The 21,409-nt window shown below is 46.5% G+C and overlaps 3 protein-coding genes across 3 annotated transcripts; 2 read left to right on the top strand and 1 right to left on the bottom strand.

Annotated features, from left to right (window-relative positions):
• Window positions 1–693: 693 nt before the first annotated feature.
• LOC120966049 (uncharacterized) lies at window positions 694–3,234 on the top strand. Its single transcript, XM_040391617.3, has 2 exons — window positions 694–1,909; window positions 2,969–3,234. Exons 1-2 carry the CDS (start codon window positions 771–773, stop codon window positions 3,012–3,014), a joined length of 1,185 nt encoding a protein of 394 aa, XP_040247551.1. The 5' UTR covers window positions 694–770; the 3' UTR covers window positions 3,015–3,234.
• Window positions 3,235–5,301: 2,067 nt separating this feature from the next.
• LOC109762850 (RING-H2 finger protein ATL79) lies at window positions 5,302–6,553 on the top strand. Its single transcript, XM_020321731.4, has one exon. The coding sequence runs from the start codon at window positions 5,859–5,861 to the stop codon at window positions 6,381–6,383; it is 525 nt and encodes a 174-aa protein (XP_020177320.1). The 5' UTR covers window positions 5,302–5,858; the 3' UTR covers window positions 6,384–6,553.
• Window positions 6,554–7,795: 1,242 nt separating this feature from the next.
• On the bottom strand, window positions 7,796–20,960 carry LOC141025676 (uncharacterized). Its single transcript, XM_073501588.1, has 6 exons — window positions 20,627–20,960; window positions 20,394–20,535; window positions 20,117–20,297; window positions 8,822–9,108; window positions 8,039–8,438; window positions 7,796–8,005 (listed from the first exon to the last, which is right to left on the bottom strand). The coding sequence occupies exons 1-6, from the start codon at window positions 20,958–20,960 to the stop codon at window positions 7,796–7,798; spliced, it is 1,554 nt and encodes a 517-aa protein (XP_073357689.1).
• Between the last annotated feature and the right edge of the window lie 449 nt (window positions 20,961–21,409).

Raw genomic sequence — 21,409 nt, 5'->3', positions numbered from 1 at the left:
TTTGAAAATTTTGAACCTTTTCAAAATGTTTATGATATTTTTTGGAAGACGCAAGCATTTTTTGAAAGGTGAACATTTTTTGAGATTTTTTTGTTTTTAAAACATGAACATATTTTGAAATTCCAAATATTTCTTGCAAACAAATCAAAAAATGTTCCCTCTGTCCCAATATAAGTGACTAAATTTTGTACTAATTTTAGTGCAAAGTTGAGTCACTTATTTTGAGACGCAGGGAGTATATTTTTTTGTAAGTATGAACTTTTAAAATTTCAGAGTAAAATTTTGAGATTCTGAATGTTTATGGACATTTTTTAGACAACAAAAAACCATTAAAAATAGCGAAAATATACCAGAACCTTCTAAAATGTTTATACATAAAATCAGTAAAACTCGTACAAAACCTTTCGGTAGGTTCGCTCAGTAGCTGCTTTGTGCGAAGCGACGGCCATGCCCCTCCCTATCCGTAGTGGACCGGTGTGGGGATCACAAAGGCAAGCAACACACGCCACCACAATAAAACGGAAGATAAAAGCAGGTGGACCACAATTGCTGTACACTGCGACAGTTACCATTTTTGGCTTAATTGGCCAGGCTGGGTGGTCATTTATTTTTGGGGTAGGTGCCAAAAGCCATTTCTTCACTTGCCTGAAACGTAAGCAATTAAAGGATGAGTGTCGCAATTTCGTCGGCGACTTCACCCCACCCGTCCCCGGCATCGACCTACAATTCTTCTCCCGTAACCCCAGTTTGACCAGCGTTCCCCAACATCAATGGCGGCAATATCCAAGGTGCTCGACGACGACGACCTCCTCAGTGAGATCCTCCTCCGCACCGTCTTCACCACCACCCTTCTCAACTCCGCCCTTGTATGCACACGTTGGCTCGCCCATGCCTCCGACCGCGCCTTCCTCCATCGATTTCGTGAGATCCACCCGCCCCGCCTTCTTGGCTTCTACATCAACAAAGGTCAGAACACCCCGCACTTCATCCCGATATTGCCTCAGCCCCGTGAACTCACTGCTGTCATCCGTCGCGCAACCTCTAGCTTGGGCACCTATCAGAGAGTACCGTCGGTACCAACCTACATCCTTGATTGCCGGAATGGCAACGTCCTCATTAGGCAGCATGATAAAATTGGAACCACGTTTGCAGTGCACAACGTGGTGTGTCCTGAGAGAGGCATGGACATCCTCCCACCGTTTCCACGCCCCCAATCTCCGTACTTATTTGACGGTACTGCTTACTCTAGAATCATGTCCAAAGAAGAGGGTGATGCCTTGTCTTACTTGTATGTGTTGATGCACCAAACAACGGATGGAAAACATAGGGTATACATATATATCTTGAAACATGGCATATGGCGCATGAATCATAGCTTAATCATACAGCAGCCCCCTCGTCCATGGTCAGTACTTAAATCTGTGTTGTCCAACAATAAAATCTATGTGCCAGCTGGCTGGAGCAACATTATTGTCTTGGATTTGGCAGCCTCAAGTTTCTCCATAATTGAGCTCCCAGAAGGGATGGAGTATGGTGAGAGAAACACCATATTGTCACAGGTCGATGATGTTGCTGGTGTATATCTTATCCATGTCAAGAATTTTCAACTTCGCATCTGGCTCCACAATGGGTACACATGGTTGCTGATGGACACCATTTATTTGCGTGAGATGTGTGCTGATTTGAGTATGGCAGATGGCAATGCTTCTCTCCTGATAAACCAGGCAGGAGACAATGCCGAGTTTGTGTTCTTGGACATGGGTCGATGCACATTCCTCTTGGACATCAAGCGCAGAACAATGCATAAGGTGTATGAGAAGGAAGACGGTGATAAATTTTTCTGTGAAATCCATCCTCTTATGATGATTTGGCCTCCCGTATTTCCTGCACTCAAAGATGATCCTACAAGGTTTGTTTTTTGGCCTTCATATAATCTATTGTCTTGTTGAGGTTATAATGTTTTTGAATTGTACACTCTATCAATCTATTTTCTATTCAGTTGCTTTGTCTTGTTGTGTGCTTTAAAGCTAAAATTTGTAGCTTAGATCAATACACCAGCATATCCGGTGTAGTTCAGAATGAATGACATTGCCAAACTAGTAGTCCTCTATTATTTTAGTTAATGGTTCATCAACAGTCATGGTGTAGTACTATTCATGGAATGGTGGTAGATACATAATTGATTCCTCGAGCCATTTTAGGAAGACTAGTAAGCAACAATTGAGATGTTTTCTGTACCTGTAGCATGATTTATAAACACTAATGTTGGTTTTTTGTCTACGTGGTCATGACTGTTGTTGTTTTCTTGGGTTATATATCCGGGAAATTAGAGGGAGGGATTTGCAGTTGAAGAATGGAAGTTCATGTATTGCATCTTCTTCATTTCTCATATATTGATATCACATTATATGAATTCTTATCACCAGTAGGCTGAGCTTGAATGGTGAATCTCACTCATGTTACTCTGGATGTAGATACTTGCAGTTTTTTAGAATACTGTAGTTTTTATTTTTGCGAAAAAGGATACGGTAGTGTCATGGAACAAAATTTACATGTATGTCTATTTAAGCATGCCATTATTCACACACCTATCAGTTCTGGATAGCATAATTTACATCGGCACACTTGTGTTGTTGAATGTTTTTCAATTTAGATATACCACCATGATATTTTCGCCCTACATGTCAAGTGTATAATCCTGTCTAAAAACTACCCCTTGGTGACTTTTACCCTCATTGACTATTGCTTCTTTACTTTTCACGCTGTAGAAGGAAAAATACACCACGTTTGGGGTATGGAAACATCTAGTCATCATTGCTTGGTCAATTATATCATTCTGCATTTTGATTGACACATAACATTCGAATGTTGTTGCACAATTACTTGCCTTGTCAATTTGTCTTGTTCCACTTGTGCTTAATCGTCTTCATCCCTGATCCTTTGTGTTTTCCTATTTTGTTTGGAGCAGAAATGCCATGCTCAGGCTGAAGATCAAGGATATGGATGGACACTAGCTATCTCCACTACCAATAAACTGGAGCTCCATCGTAGATGAGTTGAGAATAAATGCACCCCAAAGTTTCTCCTTACTTGTGATGGGTGACATGTGACAACCTGGAAAGTTATGAGCACATGTTTTTAATATCTAGAGCTACCTACCTGGTTTCGATCTGTTCTGGAGTTTAAGACCTATTATTATGCTTGATTATCATGATATATCTTTTGCATGATTTTCTTCACCTTGTTATTACCTCTGATAGCCCTAGTCTTGTATCATGATTTATGCTTGCTGTCTACTCTGTTGTATCTGGAAAGAATGAATGGGGGGAAGACTGGAGAGAGAGAGAGAGAGAGAGAGAGAGAGAGAGAGAGAGAGAGAGAGAAGATGACAACATCAACTCTGTTGTTTCCCCCAAATCATATCCATGCTGCCACTTTAGGTAGGTGCTATGCAGATGGCTACAAACCTGATTGAGTCAACCTGCTCAATAATGGAGCTCATGAATCTGCTGCAATTTGTTTTACATCACTCTCAACCTTCATCGGAACATGCTCCATATCCTTCACAGGGCTACTCAGTATCCAAGCCGCAACTGTTATATACTCTCCGTGGCTAATCTGAAGCTCATAGCTTTCTTCTAGCAATATACATTGTGAAGCACCTGCAAATTTCTCAATATCTTCTTCTCCCATGAAACATGGCATTCCATACAATTAAGTCTAAAGATGATGCTGAATCAGCAGTTGTGTGCGCGGTTTTTGTTAGTTTTGTATGATTTTTGGGTCAGGTACCTTAATTAATTGGACCAACTCTCTTCTTCAGTATGCAATGCGGGAGCTCCCCGCCCTCTGACAACTGTGGATTTACCACTGTTCAACCTTATCCATTTTCCTTCAGAAAATTGGCCCTACCACACAAATACTATACAAGATCAACCCGTTGATTGAAATTTTCATCACACCACACAAAAAATTCACTTGCAAAGAAACTTTTAACCATTGCATTGCCAGCATTCTGATACTTTGATAAATGCCATTGCGGCCGTGGCTTGGATATTGAATTAACCATTATTTGCAGTGTAGTTTCCCGTAAGTACTTTTTCAAAGTGGCCTCTTTCGAATAGTAAGAGTTGACAGTAATATGTGGATTATTCACGTCAAGATAAGTGCAAGGCCAAAACAAGCAGAAGAAGCTATCCAGTTATGAGTGAAGGATGATGATCCGATTGCATGACACATCACCATCCTCACCCAATCCCAGATAGACTAGCACACTCTTTAAACCGGTGTTACATTACTAGTTAACAATATAAGAGTAAGTATACTAGTGGGCTATAAGCCTGCTTACATGGCACTTTTTGTTTATGTATAGAAGAGAGACAAGTAAAAAAGTGAAGGTGTGGCGAATATTCATTTTTTAGCTCGAGCTCATCTGCACCCTATGAATAATAAAATAAAAAAGTAAACAAATTCATAAAAGTCCGAAAAAAATTGCATGGTAGATGATTCAGTGCGTGAGGTCCGTACCAAAATTGCATCCGAGTAGCTCTCAGCAAAAAAAATCGATCCGAAGGGTACATGAACAATACACTTTTTTAAAGATCCCGAATTTGTCTTTTTTCTGAGAGCTCCTCAGATGTTGAACAAGCTAAAATTTTGCATGAATCTCAGGCACTGAAACATCTACCAAGCAAAAAAAACCAGAAATTTTTGACTTGGTTCATGGCGGGTGTAGATGAGCTCTATAGCCAAATTGCCACTCTCAGTGGCGAATATTCATTTTTGGGCTCGAGCTCATCTACACTATAGCAGCAGATTTTTTTTAGAACCCCCTCTAATCCATATGAATTGTCACAGACTTAATAAGTCGGCGACAATTAATATGAATCAGCCGGAGTACTTATTTTGTTTTCATTTGGCCTATTGAAAAAATCACAAAAATAATAATATTTTACAAAAGTGTGAACATTTTTTTAGATTTTTAATTTTCTTTCAAATGTAAACCTTTTTAAAAGGTTTAAGATTTTTTTGGAAAATGCTAATTTTTTTGGAAGGTGAACATTTTTTGATATTTTTTTGTTTTTTAAAACACGAACATATTTGAAATTCCAAACATTTCTTGAAAACAAATCAAAAAATGTTTATTGTAAGTATGGACTTTTAAAAGCTCAGACGAAAGCTTTGAAATTCCGAATATTTTTGGATTTTTTAAGAAAATAAAAAAACCATTAAAAATAGCGAAAGCATGCCAGAACCTTCTAGAATGTTTATAATAAAATAAGTAAAACCCGTACAAAACCTTTCGGTAGGTTCGCTCAGTGGCTGCTTTGTGCGAAGCGACGGCCATGCCCCTATCCGCGACGATTCGCTGATGTATGCTTTTTTTTTGCGGGGGACAATGATGTATGTTTTTGACCAGCAAACACGTGATTTTGTTGCAGCGGTCACATCTCACATGTAAGTAAGATCATCGTCCTCTCGTTGCGTCGAGAGCGTGATACGGTGTGCTGGAAAACAGCAGCACAGCAGGTCCCGACGCTACGTACACCCCATGCTCATCGTGCCGGGACAAGCACTAGCCGGTCGAGGACGGAGGAGGATAGGGGCATGGCACGTCACGCTCCCGACCCCCGAATCCATCCATCCATCTCACCTGCACCACCACGGCAATCAATCAATCAATCAATCAGTCGACCTCCACTCCACCCCACTCCACCAGCTAGTCACTCACTCGGCTGCACCAGCACCAGCACCAGCTAGTGAACCGGGGCGAGCCTCGCTTTCACGGAGCACTGCCCGCCGCCGCGTGCTAGCCAGCCTGCCAGCCAGCCAGAGAAAGAACCGGAGGGAGGCAGGCCATGGCGACGCCGGAGCACGCGCACGCGGGCCGGGGCAACGCGACGGCCACCGCAATCGCGACCAACAGGTGGGGGCCCTACTCGGGCGCGGGCGACTTCGCGGGCAACATGGCCATCATCCTCGCGTCCCTGCTCGCCGCGCTCGCGCTCGCCCTCGCGCTCCACGCCGGCGTCAGGTGCCTGCTCCGCCGCCGCCGGCAACGGCAGCGGCAGGGGCGGGGCGTCGACGGCGCGGCTGAAGGAGACCCGGAGAAGCCGGCCGTGGCGGAGCCGGCGCCGCCGCCCCCGCTGCCGCCGCTGCTGGTGTACTCGGCGTCCGGGACGCGGCTGGCGGGCGCGGCGGCGCACGAGTGCGCCATCTGCCTGGCCGAGTTCGCGGACGGCGACGCCGTGCGCGCCATGCCGGCGTGCGGCCACGGCTTCCACGCGCGCTGCATCGAGCGCTGGCTCGCCGTCCCCACCTCCGCCGCAGGGTCACGCCGCCCCTCCTGCCCCACCTGCCGCGCGCCGGCCGCGCCGCCCTGACGCGGGCACGCGCGCGCGCGAGACATTCCCTTGTTGTGTTGGCAAGCGCGCTCCGTTTGGATTGCTCCCTCTCGAGTTCTTCTCTTTTTCTTTTTTCAGTTTGTTCCGCGTGTAAATATCCGTCGAGTTCGGGATTTGGATTTTCGAAACAGGCTCCATCTTTGTGTTAATTTAGTGCTCCATATACTCCCCAGGTCTTTCTTTTATCCACGGCCGTATTTGGCAGCTCGCTCCCACTCACACTCACTGACAAGGCCAAATTAAGAGCACCAAGAACTTGCACTAGCGCTATCTGAGATTGATTATAATACTGATAATCTCGTTTTGTTTGATTTGGTTTTATATTTATAAAATATACCACTGGTATATTCTTACCTTGTTGGCCTGCGAAGACGGGCCGGTACGGGTAGGCCGCCATTCATTCTGCTACAACCAAGTCGAGCCAATCCGATCCAATCCGCTCGGATATGGCTCGTGGCCATGCCGTCGTGGGATACACGATTGAGTCCTTGCTGGACCCTCACGCCATGATCGGATACGGCACAGCACACAATGCGCGAAAGCGACCGTGTGGCAGCAGGGCCAGCCGATCAACCGAGCCTTCTTGGCAGTGTACTAGAAGTGTGGTGAAGCTCCCTCGGTCCCTCCATCCGGACGGAGACCAGACCGAACCACGTGAAGGTTGCTTCTATCGTGTCAGGTGTTAGCCCTACTCGTGGCTCGGCTGGGGCTTCCGAATGAGTTTCGGCTTTCGATTTTTGATGTTAGGCTGAGGTGAGTGATTTGGGTAGTGACCCAGCTAGCACCCCTTCATCATATTGGATAGGAGTAGCGGCATATGTTGTCAAGATGGTAGATTCAGGCACATTGTTGTAATACTTTGTACGGTCCTCGAGAATAATCAATAAAATGGCCGTATGCATCTTCCAGATGCAGAGGCCGGGGGTCATCCTCCTTTTCTAAAAAAAAGTGTTAGCCCTATTCCACCGCGCGATCCCAAACGGACGTCCGTTTTGTCCGGATTCTATCCGTTTGGGTAGGGATTTGGGGTCGTGTCCTGGGATGCGGTGGCTGTGCGCCCAGCGCGCGGCCGCATCCGTTTGCCCCATCATGTCCGTATCTATTTAAAAAAGAGCAACGTTTCGAATGACAAGCCCTAGTTCACGGCCCCAGTTCATCACGCCGGCAACAAAGCCAGCGGCCTACACGTCCATCGCCGGCATCGGCCAGCGGCCGACAACACAGCCAGCCTCCAAAATGAATAGTTGTCTTCGCCGGCAACACAGCCAGCGACCGGCAACACAGCCGGCCTCCAAAATGAATGTTTTCTCGCCGGCACACTGCCAGCGGCCCAGCGGGCGGGCGGCACCCATGCCAGCCTCCAAAAAGAACGGCCACGCCGATCGGACGACCTAGTTCAGGCCTTCGGCGTCGAGCATCTCCTTCTGCCTGGCCTCGAACCAGGCCCTCATCTTGTCACTCATCTTCGACAAGTCCACGCTCATGATCGCAAGGGCCACCTCCTTCGCTTTGGTGGCGGCATTGGTGGCCTCGATGTCGAGCTGCCTCTGCCTGGCCTTGACGTTGTCGGCCTCGATGTCGAGCTGCCTTTGTCGGGCGGCCTCTTCCATGTCGAGCTGCCTTTGCCGGGCGGCCTCCTCCATGTCGATCTTCCTCTTCTTGGTCGCCTCCTCCATCTCAAGCTTCTTTCTTTGAAGGTCTAGGTATTGCTTCATTTGCTCGTCCTTGCTTTGCCGCTTCTTCTCGTCCCTCACATCCTTTTGAGACATCATGCCATGCAAAGTGTCATGCAATGCCATGGATGAGGCATCACGTATGTCATCAACCTTGGAGTTGGTCTTGCCCCTCGGCCTCTTCAACGCCTCGCCATCTCCACCTCCGGCGAACTTGGTCGTCTTCAGTCCTCTCTTCCTTTGTAGTTCACGGTATTGGTCCTTGAACTTAGGGCAATTGTTGATGAGCGTCCAACAATGCGTAAGAGTGAATGGCTTGTCATTGTGCCGGGCCTTGAATGCCTCCAAAGATTGAAATGCCTACAACACATGATCAACAAGAAGTGAACATGCAAACATATACAAGGCCGAAGTCTCATGGCCGTAGCAAGGAAAGGGCTAGGAAGAGGAGAGCATACCGTGTCCCCAACGCCGAGACCACTCACGGGCCGTGCTTCAACGCTCTCAAATGCGGCTTGATACTTGTTGCACTCTTGTTGGATGAACAATCATCTCTTTTGAATCGAGCCGATGCCACAGTTGCTTGAAATTTGGTAGGGCTCGAACATCTTCCTTTCATGGAATGTTTTGTGGACTCTCGTCCAAAAAACAATGCCCTTTTGTTGCGCGCCGGTCCTCGGATCTTGGCTAATCTCCATCCAAGCTTGGCAAATCAACTTGTCCTCATCTTGTGTGTATGAACCCGTGCGAATGCTCTTCCTCTTCTTTTGTGCTTCCGCTCTTTGGGTCAGCTCGTCGATGAACAATGGCGCGCCACTAATATCAACGTCATTGCCTTCTTCTTCTTCTTCATCACCATCACCTTCGACATAGATGTCATCGTCTTCATGCCACGAGTCACCATGGTCGTAGTCTGCACTGTCGTCGGCCTCTTCATCGGGGACGTACTGGGCGCGGCCATCCTGACTTTGGGTCTCCTCGGGGTCGTAGGCACGTCCATGCCCAGCCTCGAAGATCACGTTCTCCATGTACTGGTTGTAGAAGGGGTCGTCGACCGGTGCCGTTGCTGTTGGCATTCCGTCAAACAACACACAGGGGGGCTGGCGTGGTGCCCGTGAACGGTGCCCGTGCTTGCTTGCTCTGCATCTCGACGGACGGCTGGCCGCCGCTGCTGGACCCAGGCATGACATTAAGGTCGATGACGGCCGCGAGGAGCGGTGTCGACGGCGCGAACAAGCCAACGTCCGGCGACCCTGAGAAACGGGTCTGGCCGTCGTGCCTTGGCGGAGGAAAGCCGGGCGACATGGGTGTGGTCCGCGACGTCTGTTGGGGAACGTAGCAGAAATTTAAAATTTTCTACGTATCACCAAGATCAATCTATGGAGTCATCTAGCAACGAGAGAGAGGGGAGTGCATCTACATACCCTTGTAGATCGCGCGAGGAAGCGTTCAAGAGAACGGGGTTGATGGAGTCGTACTCGTCGTGATCCAAATCACCGATGATCCTAGCGCCGAACGGACGGCACCTCCGTGTTCAACACACGTACGGAGCGGGGACGTCTCCTCCCTCTTGATCCAACAAGGGGGGAGGAGAAGTTGATGGAGATCCAGCAGCACGACGGCGTGGTGGTGGAAGTAGCGGGATCCCGGCAGGGCTTCGCCAAGCGCAAGCGGGGAGGAAGAGGTGTCACGGGAGGGAGGGAGGCGCCAGGGCTTGGGGTGTTGCTCCCATGCGCCTCCCCACTATATATAGGGGTGGAGGGGGCTGGTTTCTTGCCCTCCAAGTCCATTGGGGCGTTGGCAAAGGTGGGGGAAAGAAATCCCATCATTTCCCTTCCCCACCGATTGTTATCCCCCTTTTTTAGGGATCACTAGTACAAAACAGGGCTTTCGTCACAGGGCAATATTCACATTAGTCCCGGTTCAGTCACGAACCGGGACTAATGTGAGCATTGGTCCCGGTTCGTGCGGCTAAGGCATTAGTCCCGGTTCACTTGGGCCCTTTAGTCCCGGTTGGTGCCACGAACCGGGACTAAAGGGTGCGATGCCCATTAGTACCGGTTGGTGGCACCAACCGGGACTAAAGGTTAGTCCTTTAGTCCCGGTTGGTGCCACCAACCGGGACCAAAGGACATGTGCTGCCCGCGTCGCGGCCAAAGTTTAGTCCCACCTCGCTAGTTGAGAGAGCTCGAGAGTGGTTTATAAGTGCTGCTGCGCCCACCCTCTCGAGCTCCTCTCAATTGCAGGCTTTCGGGCCTAACCGTACACTGTGTGCCTGTGGTCCTACTGGGCCACCTGCAGGCCTGAATCCTGGCCCATGGTTGGGTTTCTAGTCGTATTCAGGCCGTGGTGGCCCAGTAGATGGCACTTTTTTTCTTTGTTGCTTTATTTATTTTATTTTGTTTCTACTTACAACAAAATACTTACTGTTGCTATTTTTATTTATTTTATTAAATTTTATTTTTTAATTCTTTTTGCTTTTAGGTCACAAAAATTATAAACTTTCTGTTAGTGCCATTAGTTTTCAAATTTGAATTTTTTGATTTTGTTATTACTGTGTTTTATGATTCTATTCAAAAACAGATTTTGTTATTTTAGTTTCTAACAAAAGAATCTTTATGATAATGCTTTTTGCTATTAAAATGTCTAACAAAAACATTCTTTATGAAAATTCTTTTTGCTATTAAAGGGCCCATCAAACTCTACCCCCCACCCCCCCCCCCCCCCCCCCCGTGGACCGCCTTTTCAGTTTTAGAAAAAAAAGAAAATAGTTTCCCATGTGATATGTGGTCTAGTTGTTGGGAAAATTAACAAATATGAATTTCGACTTTATTTGCAAAATCTCTCTGGAATTTCTTAAAATGGGCATAACTTTTGCATACGAACTCGGATGAAAAAGTTTTTTATATGAAAAATCATCTACTCGAAAAGTTACATCCGAATTTAACGGGGAAACCCGGTTAAACATTTTCAAAATCCTCAAAAACCTAACAGAAAAAAAGATACGGGGCTTTTAAGATCTGGAGAGGCAAAAAAATTCAAAAAATTTCAAATTGTGGTCAAACTGTGGTCAAACAATGGTCAAACTAATTATTCTAGAATATTAGTGTTACTAAATAATTATTTCAGTTTTTTTGAATTTTGGTCAAATCTGGTCAAACTGTGGTCAAACAATGGTCAAACTAATTATTCCAGAAATATTAGTGTTACTAAATAATTATTGTTTTTTAAAACAATAGTTTCATACTCAAACAGTGAAATGTGTCACTTCATACTCAAGCTAAATTCCTGAGGGTTAATGGAATTGACATCTTACTATTGTCAAGAAAACAACAAGTGCAGACTTGGAAACGAGGGAGAATAGAACCCGGAAGTTAAGCGTGCTCAGGCTGGAGTAGTGAGAGGATGGGTGACCGTCCGGGAAGTTAGATGATTTGGAATGATGAGGGGTGATTAGAGATTAGAGGATAAATTGAGCAGTGATGAGGGGTGGTGATTAGAGATTAGAGGTTAAAATAAGTCAGAAATTTGAAAATAAAAAAAATTCGCAAAAAAAAATATCAAAAAAAAAAATATCATAAAATTTCCTTTAGTCCCGGTTGGTAACGTCCACGTGGACGGCCTTTAGTCCCGGTTCGTGTAAGAACCGGGACTACAGGGGGGAGGCATTAATAACGACCCTTTAGTCCCGGTTCAAAAACCGGGACTAAAGGCCCTTACCAACCGGGACAAAAGCCCCCTTTTCTACTAGTGGATCTTGATCTTATCCCTTCGGGATATGATCTTATTCCTTCTAAGGTGGGATCTTGGTGCGCCTTGACCAGGGGTGTGGGGCCTTGCCCCCACTACCCACGTTCATGTGGGTCCCCCCATGCAGGTGGGCCCCACTTCGGAACCTTCTAGAACCTTCCCGGTACAATACCGAAAAATCCCGAACATTTTTCGGTGGCCAAAATAGGACTTCCCATATATAAATCTTTACCTCCGGACCATTCCGGAACTCCTCGTGACGTCCGGGATCTCATCCGGGACTCCGAACAACTTTCGGTTAACCGCATACTAATATCTCTACAACTCTAGCGTCACCGAACCTTAAGTGTGTAGACCCTACGGATTCGGGAGACATGCAGACATGACCGAGACGACTCTCCGGTCAATAACCAACAGCGGGATCTGGATACCCATGTTGGCTCCCACATGTTCCACGATGATCTCATCGGATGAACCACGATGTCGAGGATTCAATCAATCCCGTATACAATTCCCTTTGTCAATCGGTACGTTACTTGCCCGAGATTCGATCGTCGGTATCCCAATACCTTGTTCAATCTCGTTACCGGCAAGTCACTTTACTCGTACCGTAACGCATGATCCCGTGGCTAACTCCTTAGTCACATTGAGCTCATTATGATGATGCATTACCGAGTGGGCCCAGAGATACCTCTCCGTCATACGGAGTGACAAATCCCAGTCTCGATTCGTGCCAACCCAACAGACACTTTCGGAGATACCTGTAGTGCACCTTTATAGCCACCCAGTTACGTTGTGACGTTTGGTACACCCAAAGCATTCCTACGGTATCCGGGAGTTGCACAATCTCATGGTCTAAGGAAATGATACTTGACATTAGAAAAGCTCTAGCAAACGAACTACACGATCTTGTGCCATGCTTAGGTTTGGGTCTTATCCATCACATCATTCTCCTAATGATGTGATCCCGTTATCAATGACATCCAATGTCCATGGTCAGGAAACCATAACCATCTATTGATCAACGAGCTAGTCAACTAGAGGCTTACTAGGGACATGTTGTGGTCTATGTATTCACACATGTATTACGGTTTCCAGTTAATACAATTATAGCATGAACAACAGACAATTATCATGAACAAGGAAATACAATAATAACCATTTTATTATTGCCTCTAGGGCATATTTCCAACAGTCTCCCACTTGCACTAGAGTCAATAATCTAGTTCACATCACCATGTGATTAACACTCAAAGTTCACATCGCCATGTGACTAATACCCAAGAGTTTACTAGAGTCAATAATCTAGTTCACATCACCATGTGATTAACACTCAATGAGTTCTAGGGTTTGATCATGTTATGCTTACGAGAGATGTTTTAGTCACCGGGTCTGCAACATTCAGATCCGTGTGTGCTTTAGAAATCTCTATGTCATCTTGTAGATGCAGCTACCACGCGCTACTTGGAGCTATTCCAAATAACTGCTCTACTATACGAATCCGGTTCACTACTCAGAGTCATCCGGATTAGTGTCAAAGTTTGCATCGACGTAACCCTTTACGACGAACCCCCTTTCCACCTCCATAATCGAGAAAATTCCTTAGTCCACTAGATACTAAGGATAAGTTCGACCGCTGTCATGTGATCCCTTCCTGGATCACTATTGTACCCCTTGACTAACTCATGGCAAGGCACACTTCAGGTGCGATACACAGCATAGCATATTGTAGAGCCTACGTCTAAAGCATAGGGGACGACCTTCGTCCTTTCTCTTTCTTCTGCCGTGGTCAGGTCTTGAGTCTTACTCAATACTCACACCTTGTAACACAGCCAAGAACTCCTTCTTTGCTGATCTATTTTGAACTCCTTCAAAATCTTGTCACGGTATGTATTCATTTGAAAGTACTATTAAGCATTTTTGATCTATCCTTATAGATCTTGATGCTCAATGTTCAAGTAGCTTAATCCAGGTTTTCCATTAAAAACACTTTTCAAATAACCCTGGATGCTTTCCAGAAATTCTACATCATTTCTGATCAACAATATGTTAACAACATATACTCATCAAAAATTCTATAGTGCTCCCACTCACTTCTTTGGAAATACAAGTTTCTCATGAACTTTGTATAAACCCAAAATCTTTGATCATCTCATCAAAGCGTTCATTCCAACTCCGAGATGCTTACTCCAATCCTTAGAAGGTTGCTGGAGCTTTGCATACTTGTTAGCATCTTTCAGGATTGACAAAACCTTCTGGTTGTATCACATACAACCTTTCCTCAAGAAAATCGTCGAGGAAACAATGTTTTGACATCCTATCTGCAAGATTTCATAAATAATGCAGTAACTGCTAATATAATTCTAACAGACTCTTAGCATCGCTACGAGTGAGAAAGTCTCATTGCAGTCAACTCCTTGAACTTGCCGGAAAACATCTTAACGACAAGTCGAGCTTTCTTAATGGTGACACTTACCATCATTGTCTGTCTTCCCTTTAAAATCCATCTGTACCCAACAGCCTTACGACCATCAAGTAGTTCTTTCAAAGTCTATACTTTGTTTTCATACATGGATCCTCTCGGATTTTATGGCCTCGAGCCATTCGTCGGAATCCGGGCCCACCATCGCTTCTCCATAGCTCGTAGGTTCATTGTTGTCTTGCAACATGACTTTCAAGACAGGATTACGTACCACTCTGAAGTAGTACGCATCCTTGTCGTCCCATGAGGTTTGGTAGTGACTTGATCTGAAGTTTCATGATCACTATCATAAGCTTCCACTTCAATTGGTGTAGGTGCCACAGGAACAACTTCCTGTGCCCTGCTACACATTAGTTGAAGTGACGGTTCAATGACCTCATCAAGTCTCCACCATCCTCCCACTCAATTCTTTCGAGAGAAACTTTTCCTCGAGAAAGGACCCATTTCTAGAAACAATCACTTTTGCTTCCAGATCTGAAATAGGAGGTATACCCAACTGTTTTGGGTATTCTATGAAGATGCATTTATCCGCTTTGGGTTCGAGCTTATCAGCTGAAACTTTTTCACATAAGCGTCGCAACCCCAAACTTTTAAGAAACGACAGCTTAGGTTTCTCTAAACCATAGTTCATACGGTGTCGTCTCAACGGAATTGCGTGGTGCCCTATTTAAAGTGAATGCGGTTGTCTCTAATGCCTAACCCATAAACGATAGTTGTAATTCGATAAGAGACATCATGGTATGCACCATATCCAATAGGGTGCAGTTATGATGTTCGGGCACACCATCACAATATGGTGTTCCAGGCGGTATTAGTCGTGAAACAATTTCCACAATTTCTTAATTGTGTGCCAAACTCGTAACTCAGATATTCATCTCTATGATCATATCACAGACATTTTATCCTCTTGTCACGATGATCTTCAACTTCACTCTGAAATTACTTGAACCTTTCAATAATTCAGACTTGTGTTTCATCAAGTAAATATTCTCAGCATCTACTCAAATCATCTGTGACGTAAGAACATACCGATATCCACTGCGTGCGTCAGCACTCATTGGACTGCACACATCAAATGTATTACTTCCAACAAGTTGCTCTCTTGTTCCATCTTACTGAAAACGAGGCCTTTCAGTCATCTTGCCCATGTGGTATGATTTGCATGTCTCAAGTGATTCAAAATCAAGTGAGTCCAAACGATCCATCTGCATGGAGTTTCTTCACGCATATATACCAATAGACATGGTTCGCATGTCTCAATCCTTTCAAAAACGAGTGAGTCCAAAGATCCATCTACATGGAGCTTCTTCATGCGTTCTATACCAATATGACTCAAATAACAGTGCCACAAGTATGTGGTACTATCATTACTATCTTATATCTTTTGGCATGAACATGTGTATCACTACGATCGAGATTCAATAAACCATTTATTTTAGGTGCAAGACCATTGAAGGTATTATTCAAATAAACAGAGTAACCATTATTCTCCTTAAATGAATAACCGTATTGCGATAAACATAATCCAATCATGTTTATGCTCAACGCAAACACCAAATAACAATTATTTAGGTTTAACACCAATCTCGATGGTAGAGGGAGCATACGATGCTTGATCACATCAACCTTGGAAACACTTCCAACACATATCGTCATCTCACCTTTAGCTAGTCTCCGTTTATTCCGCAGCTTTTATTTCGAGTTACTAACACTTAGCAACTGAACCGGTATCTAATACCCTCGTGCTGCTAGGAGTACTAGTAAAGTACACATTCATATAATGTATATCCAATATACTTCTGTCGACCTTGCCTGCCTTCTCATCTACCAAGTATCTAGGGTAGTTCTGCTTCAGTGACCGTTCCCCTCATTACAGAAGCACTCAGTCTCGGGTTTGGGTTCAACCTTGGGTTTCTTCACTAGAGCAGCAACTGATTTGCCGTTTCATGAAGTATCCCTTCTTGCCCTTGCCCTTCTAGAAACTAGTGGTTTTACTAACCATCAACAATTGATGCTCCTTCTTGATTTCTACTTTCGCGGTGTCAAACATCGCGAGTTGCTCAAGGATCATCATGTCTATCCCTGATATGTTATAGTTCATCACGAAGCTCTAATAGCTTGGTGGCAGTGACTATGGAGAACCATCACTATCTCATCTGGAAGATTAACTCCCACTCGATTCAAGTGATTGTAGTACTCAGACAATCTGAGCACATGCTCAACGATTGAGCTTTTCTCCCTTAGTTTGCAGGCTTAAGAAACTTGTCAGAGGTCTCACACCTCTTGACGTGGGCACTAGTCCGAAATCCCAATTTCAGTCTTCGGAACATCTCATATGTTCTGCGACGTTTCAAAAAACGTCTTTGGTGCCACAATTTTAAACCGTTAGCATCACACACTGAACTATCACGTAGTCATCAAAACATGTATGTCAGATGTTTCGTAACATCTACAGACGACGCTCGAGCTTCAGCACACCGAGCGGTGCATTAAGGACATAAGCCTTCTGTGCAGCAATGAGGACAATCCTCAGTTTACGGACCCAGTCCGCATAATTGCTACTATCAACATTCAACTAAATTTTCTCTAGAAACATATCTTAGTAGAACTAAAGCGTAAGCTACGACATTATTTGCAAAGACCTTTTTGACTATGTTCATGATAATTAAGTTCATCTGATTATTTAATGAACTCGCACTTAGATAGACATCCCTCTAGTCATCTAAGTGATACATGATCCGAATCGACTAGGCCGTGTCCGATCATCACGTGAGACGGACTAGTCATCATCGGTGAACATCTCCATGTTGATCGTATCTACTATACGACTCATGTTCGACCTTTCGGTCTCTTGTGTTCCGAGGCCATGTCTGTACATGCTAGGCTCATCAAGTCAACCTAAGTGTTTTGCTTGTGTTCCGAGGCCATGTCTGTACATGCTAGGCTCGTCAACACCCGTTGTATGCGAACGTTAGAATCTATCACACCCGATCATCACGCGGTGCTTCGAAACAACGAACCTTCGCAACGGTGCACAGTTAGGGGGAACACATCTCTTGAAATTTTAGTGAGGGATCATCTTATTTATGCTACCGTCGTTCTAAGCAAATAAGATGTAAACATGACAAACATCACATGCAAATCATAAAGTGACATGATATGGCCAATATCATCATACGCCTTTTGATCTCCATCTTCGAGGCGCGGCATGATCACCTTCGTCACCGGCATGACACCATGATCTCCATCATCATGATCTCCATCATCGTGTCTTCATGAAGTTGTCTCGCCAACTATTACTTCTACTAATATGGCTAACGGTTAGCAATAAAGTAAAGTAATTACATGGCGTTTTTCATTGACATGCAGGTCATACAATAAATTAAGACAACTCCTATGGCTCCTGCCGGTTGTCATACTCATCGACATGCAAGTCGTGATTCCTATTACAAGAACATGATTAATCTCATACATCACATATATCATTTATCACATCCTTTTGGCCATATCACATCACATAGCATACCCTGCAAAAACAAGTTAGACGTCCTCTAATTGTTGTTGCATGTTTTACGTGGCTGCTATGGGTTTCTAGCAAGAACGTTTCTTACCTACGCAAAAGCCACAACGGTGATATGCCAATTGCTATTTACCCTTCATAAGGACCCTTTTCATCGAATCCGATCCGACTAAAGTGGGAGAGACAGACACCCGCTAGCCACCTTATGCATCAAGTGCATGTCAGTCGGTGGAACCTGTCTCACGTAAGAGTACGTGTAAGGTCGGTCCGGGCCGCTTCATCCCACAATGTCGCCGAATCAAGATAAGACTAGTAACGGTAAGCAAATTGAACAAATCGCCGCCCACAACTACTTTGTGTTCTACTCGTGCATAGAATCCACGCATAAACCTGGCTCATGATGCCACTGTTGGGGATCGTAGCAGAAATTTAAAATTTTCTACGTATCACCAAGATCAATCTATGGAGTCATCTAGCAACGAGAGAGAGGGGAGTGCATCTACATACCCTTGTAGATCGCGCGCGGAAGCTTTCAAGAGAACGGGGTTGATGGAGTCGTACTCGTCGTGATCCAAATCACCGATGATTCTAGCGCCGAACGGACGGCACCTCCGCGTTCAATACACGTACGGAGCGGGGACGTCTCCTCCCTCTTGATCCAGCAAGGGGGGAGGAGAAGTTGATGGAGATCCAGCAGCACGACGGCGTGATGGTGGAAGTAGCGGGATCCCGGCAGGGCTTCGCCAAGCGCAAGCGGGGAGGAAGAGGTGTCACGGGAGGGAGGGAGGCGCCAGGGCTTGGGGTGCTGCTCCCATGCGCCTCCCCACTATATATAGGGGTGGAGGGGGCTGGTTTCTTGCCTTCCAAGTCCATTGGGGCGTTGGCAAAGTTGGGGGAAAGAAATCCCATCATTTCCCTTCCCCACCGATTGTTATCCCCCTGTTTTAGGGATCTTGATCTTATCCCTTCGGGATATGATCTTATTCCTTCTAAGGTGGGATCTTGGTGCGCCTTGACCAGGGGTGTGGGGCCTTTCCCCCACTACCCACGTTCATGTGGGTCCCCCCATGCAGGTGGGCCCCACTTCGGAACCTTCTAGAACCTTCCCGGTACAATACCGAAAAATCCCGAACATTTTCCGGTGGCCAAAATAGGACTTCCCATATATAAATCTTTACCTCCGGACCATTCCGGAACTCCTCGTGACGTCCGGGATCTCATCCGGGACTCTGAACAACTTTCGGTTAACCGCATACTAATATCTCTACAACTCTAGCGTCACCGAACCTTAAGTGTGTAGACCCTACGGATTCGGGAGACATGCAGACATGACCGAGACGACTCTCCGGTCAATAACCAACAGCGGGATCTGGATACCCATGTTGGCTCCCACATGTTCCACGATGATCTCATCGGATGAACCACGATGTCGAGGATTCAATCAATCCCGTATACAATTCCCTTTGTCAATCGGTACGTTACTTGCCCGAGATTCGATCATCGGTATCCCAATACCTTGTTCAATCTCGTTACCGGCAAGTCACTTTACTCGTACCGTAACGCATGATCCCGTGGCTAACTCCTTAGTCACATTGAGCTCATTATGATGATGCATTACCGAGTGGGCCCAGAGATACCTCTCCGTCATACGGAGTGACAAATCCCAGTCTCGATTCGTGCCAACCCAACAGACACTTTCGGAGATACCTGTAGTGCACCTTTATAGCCACCCAGTTACGTTGTGACGTTTGGTACACCCAAAGCATTCCTACGATATCCGGGAGTTGCAAAATCTCATGGTCTAAGGAAATGATACTTGACATTAGAAAAGCTCTAGCAAACGAACTACACGATCTTGTGCCATGCTTAGGATTGGGTCTTGTCCATCACATCATTCTACTAATGATGTGATCCCGTTATCAATGACATCCAATATCCATGGTCAGGAAACCATAACCATCTATTGATCAACGAGCTAGTCAACTAGAGGCTTACTAGGGACATGTTGTGGTCTATGTATTCACACATGTATTACGGTTTTCAGTTAATACAATTATAGCATGAACAACAAACAATTATCATGAACAAGGAAATACAATAATAACCATTTTATTATTGCCTCTAGGGCATATTTCCAACAACGTCGGCGACTGGCAGTGCGCAGGCCAGGCGACCGAGGAGCCTGTGCTCGCCGGGCCGACGGCCGCTGTAGTGAAACCGGCCGGACGGCCCATGCCAAGCATGAGGAGGGTGTGCGCTTTGTGACGATGTCCTCCTTCTCGTCGGCCGCGGCCTTGTGCCGAGCGGCCTCCTTCGCATCGCGCTCGGCGGCGAACTTGGCCGCGGCGGCATTGACCTTGACGACCGCTCTCCGGCTCCTCTTCTTCGCCGCTTCCGCGTCCAACCTGGCGATCTCCTTCGGCGTGCACTCCGACCGCGAGTTCCTTGCCGCCTTGGCTGCCTTCTTCTTCACCTTTCTGGGCGGGTCGACGGCCAGGCCGCCGGAATTCGGCTGGGCGTCGGCCATGAACGGGGGAGAGAGGGGACGGCGGGAGGGACGTGGGAGGGTTTGGGGGAAATGGCGCCAAATGGGGCATGGGGGGTTTTGGTTTCTCCCATCGACAGACGGGCCAGGGGAGGACAAGCGCGCGCGTCCCGCCCGTCCGCGTGCTGTCCGTTTCACCCCAAAACCGGCGCAAACTTGGGCTGGGGATGGGTCAAAAGCGGACACGAAACGGACAAAAGTCCGTTTGCCCCCGCGCGCTGGGCCGCCCGGTTTGTCCCTTTTACCCCAAACGGACGGGGACGGACAGGATAGGGTCGCGCGGTGGAGTTGGCCTTACACGGTGTGGCTGGGGGAGGGAGGGAGGGAGGCGGCGCATGAGCGCCGGAGCGCGCTGCTGTTGTCGAGTCCACGGACGGCGACGCTGCCACGCGCGCCGGCCGGTGACCCCAAGGCGGCCGCCAAACCCGTCGTTCTCGCCGGAGGAGCGTCGGAGGATAGTGACAGCGCGGTGCCGTCTTGCGCACGGACAGACACAGTGCCGGCCCGGCAGTGGCAGGTCGCCGTTCCGATTTCGGCCGATCAGTCGAATCAGATAAGGGCTAGCTGTGGCGGGCGACCCACCCATGATGCGATGCGTGTGTTGTCAACAAAGGGGAATGATTGATTGAGTGGACCAGCACGCCCGGCATGAATGCGTGAGAGCGACGACGATGGCCGGATCATTCAACGCCGTCACATCACTGTAAAAAGTGTTCGCGATGAAGCTTCTAGAGAGGGCAAGTCGTTTTTACCTACGTACGGTGTTGATGGATCGATTACGGGGTGGACGGATGATGATGTGGACGTGTGTGTGTGTTCTTTGTATGGTCGCAGAACAAGCTAATCCATGCAATGCAAGGCTTCCGCCATGTGGCCCAAGCCACGGCGCACTCACGTGGGCGTACGCACCTACTCCCCGCGCTCCTTCTTACTCCCCACGTAAGATTTGCCTCAAGTAAATAAAATTTCATAAAGTCTTGACCTTGTTTGTTGATGAGCACACCCGGTATGAATGCGTGAGAGCGACGATGGTTG

Source organism: Aegilops tauschii, chromosome 6, assembly GCF_002575655.3.
Source record: "Aegilops tauschii subsp. strangulata cultivar AL8/78 chromosome 6, Aet v6.0, whole genome shotgun sequence".
Taxonomy (NCBI): Eukaryota; Viridiplantae; Streptophyta; class Magnoliopsida; order Poales; family Poaceae; genus Aegilops; species Aegilops tauschii.
This window is presented reverse-complemented; position numbering and strand designations above follow the sequence as displayed.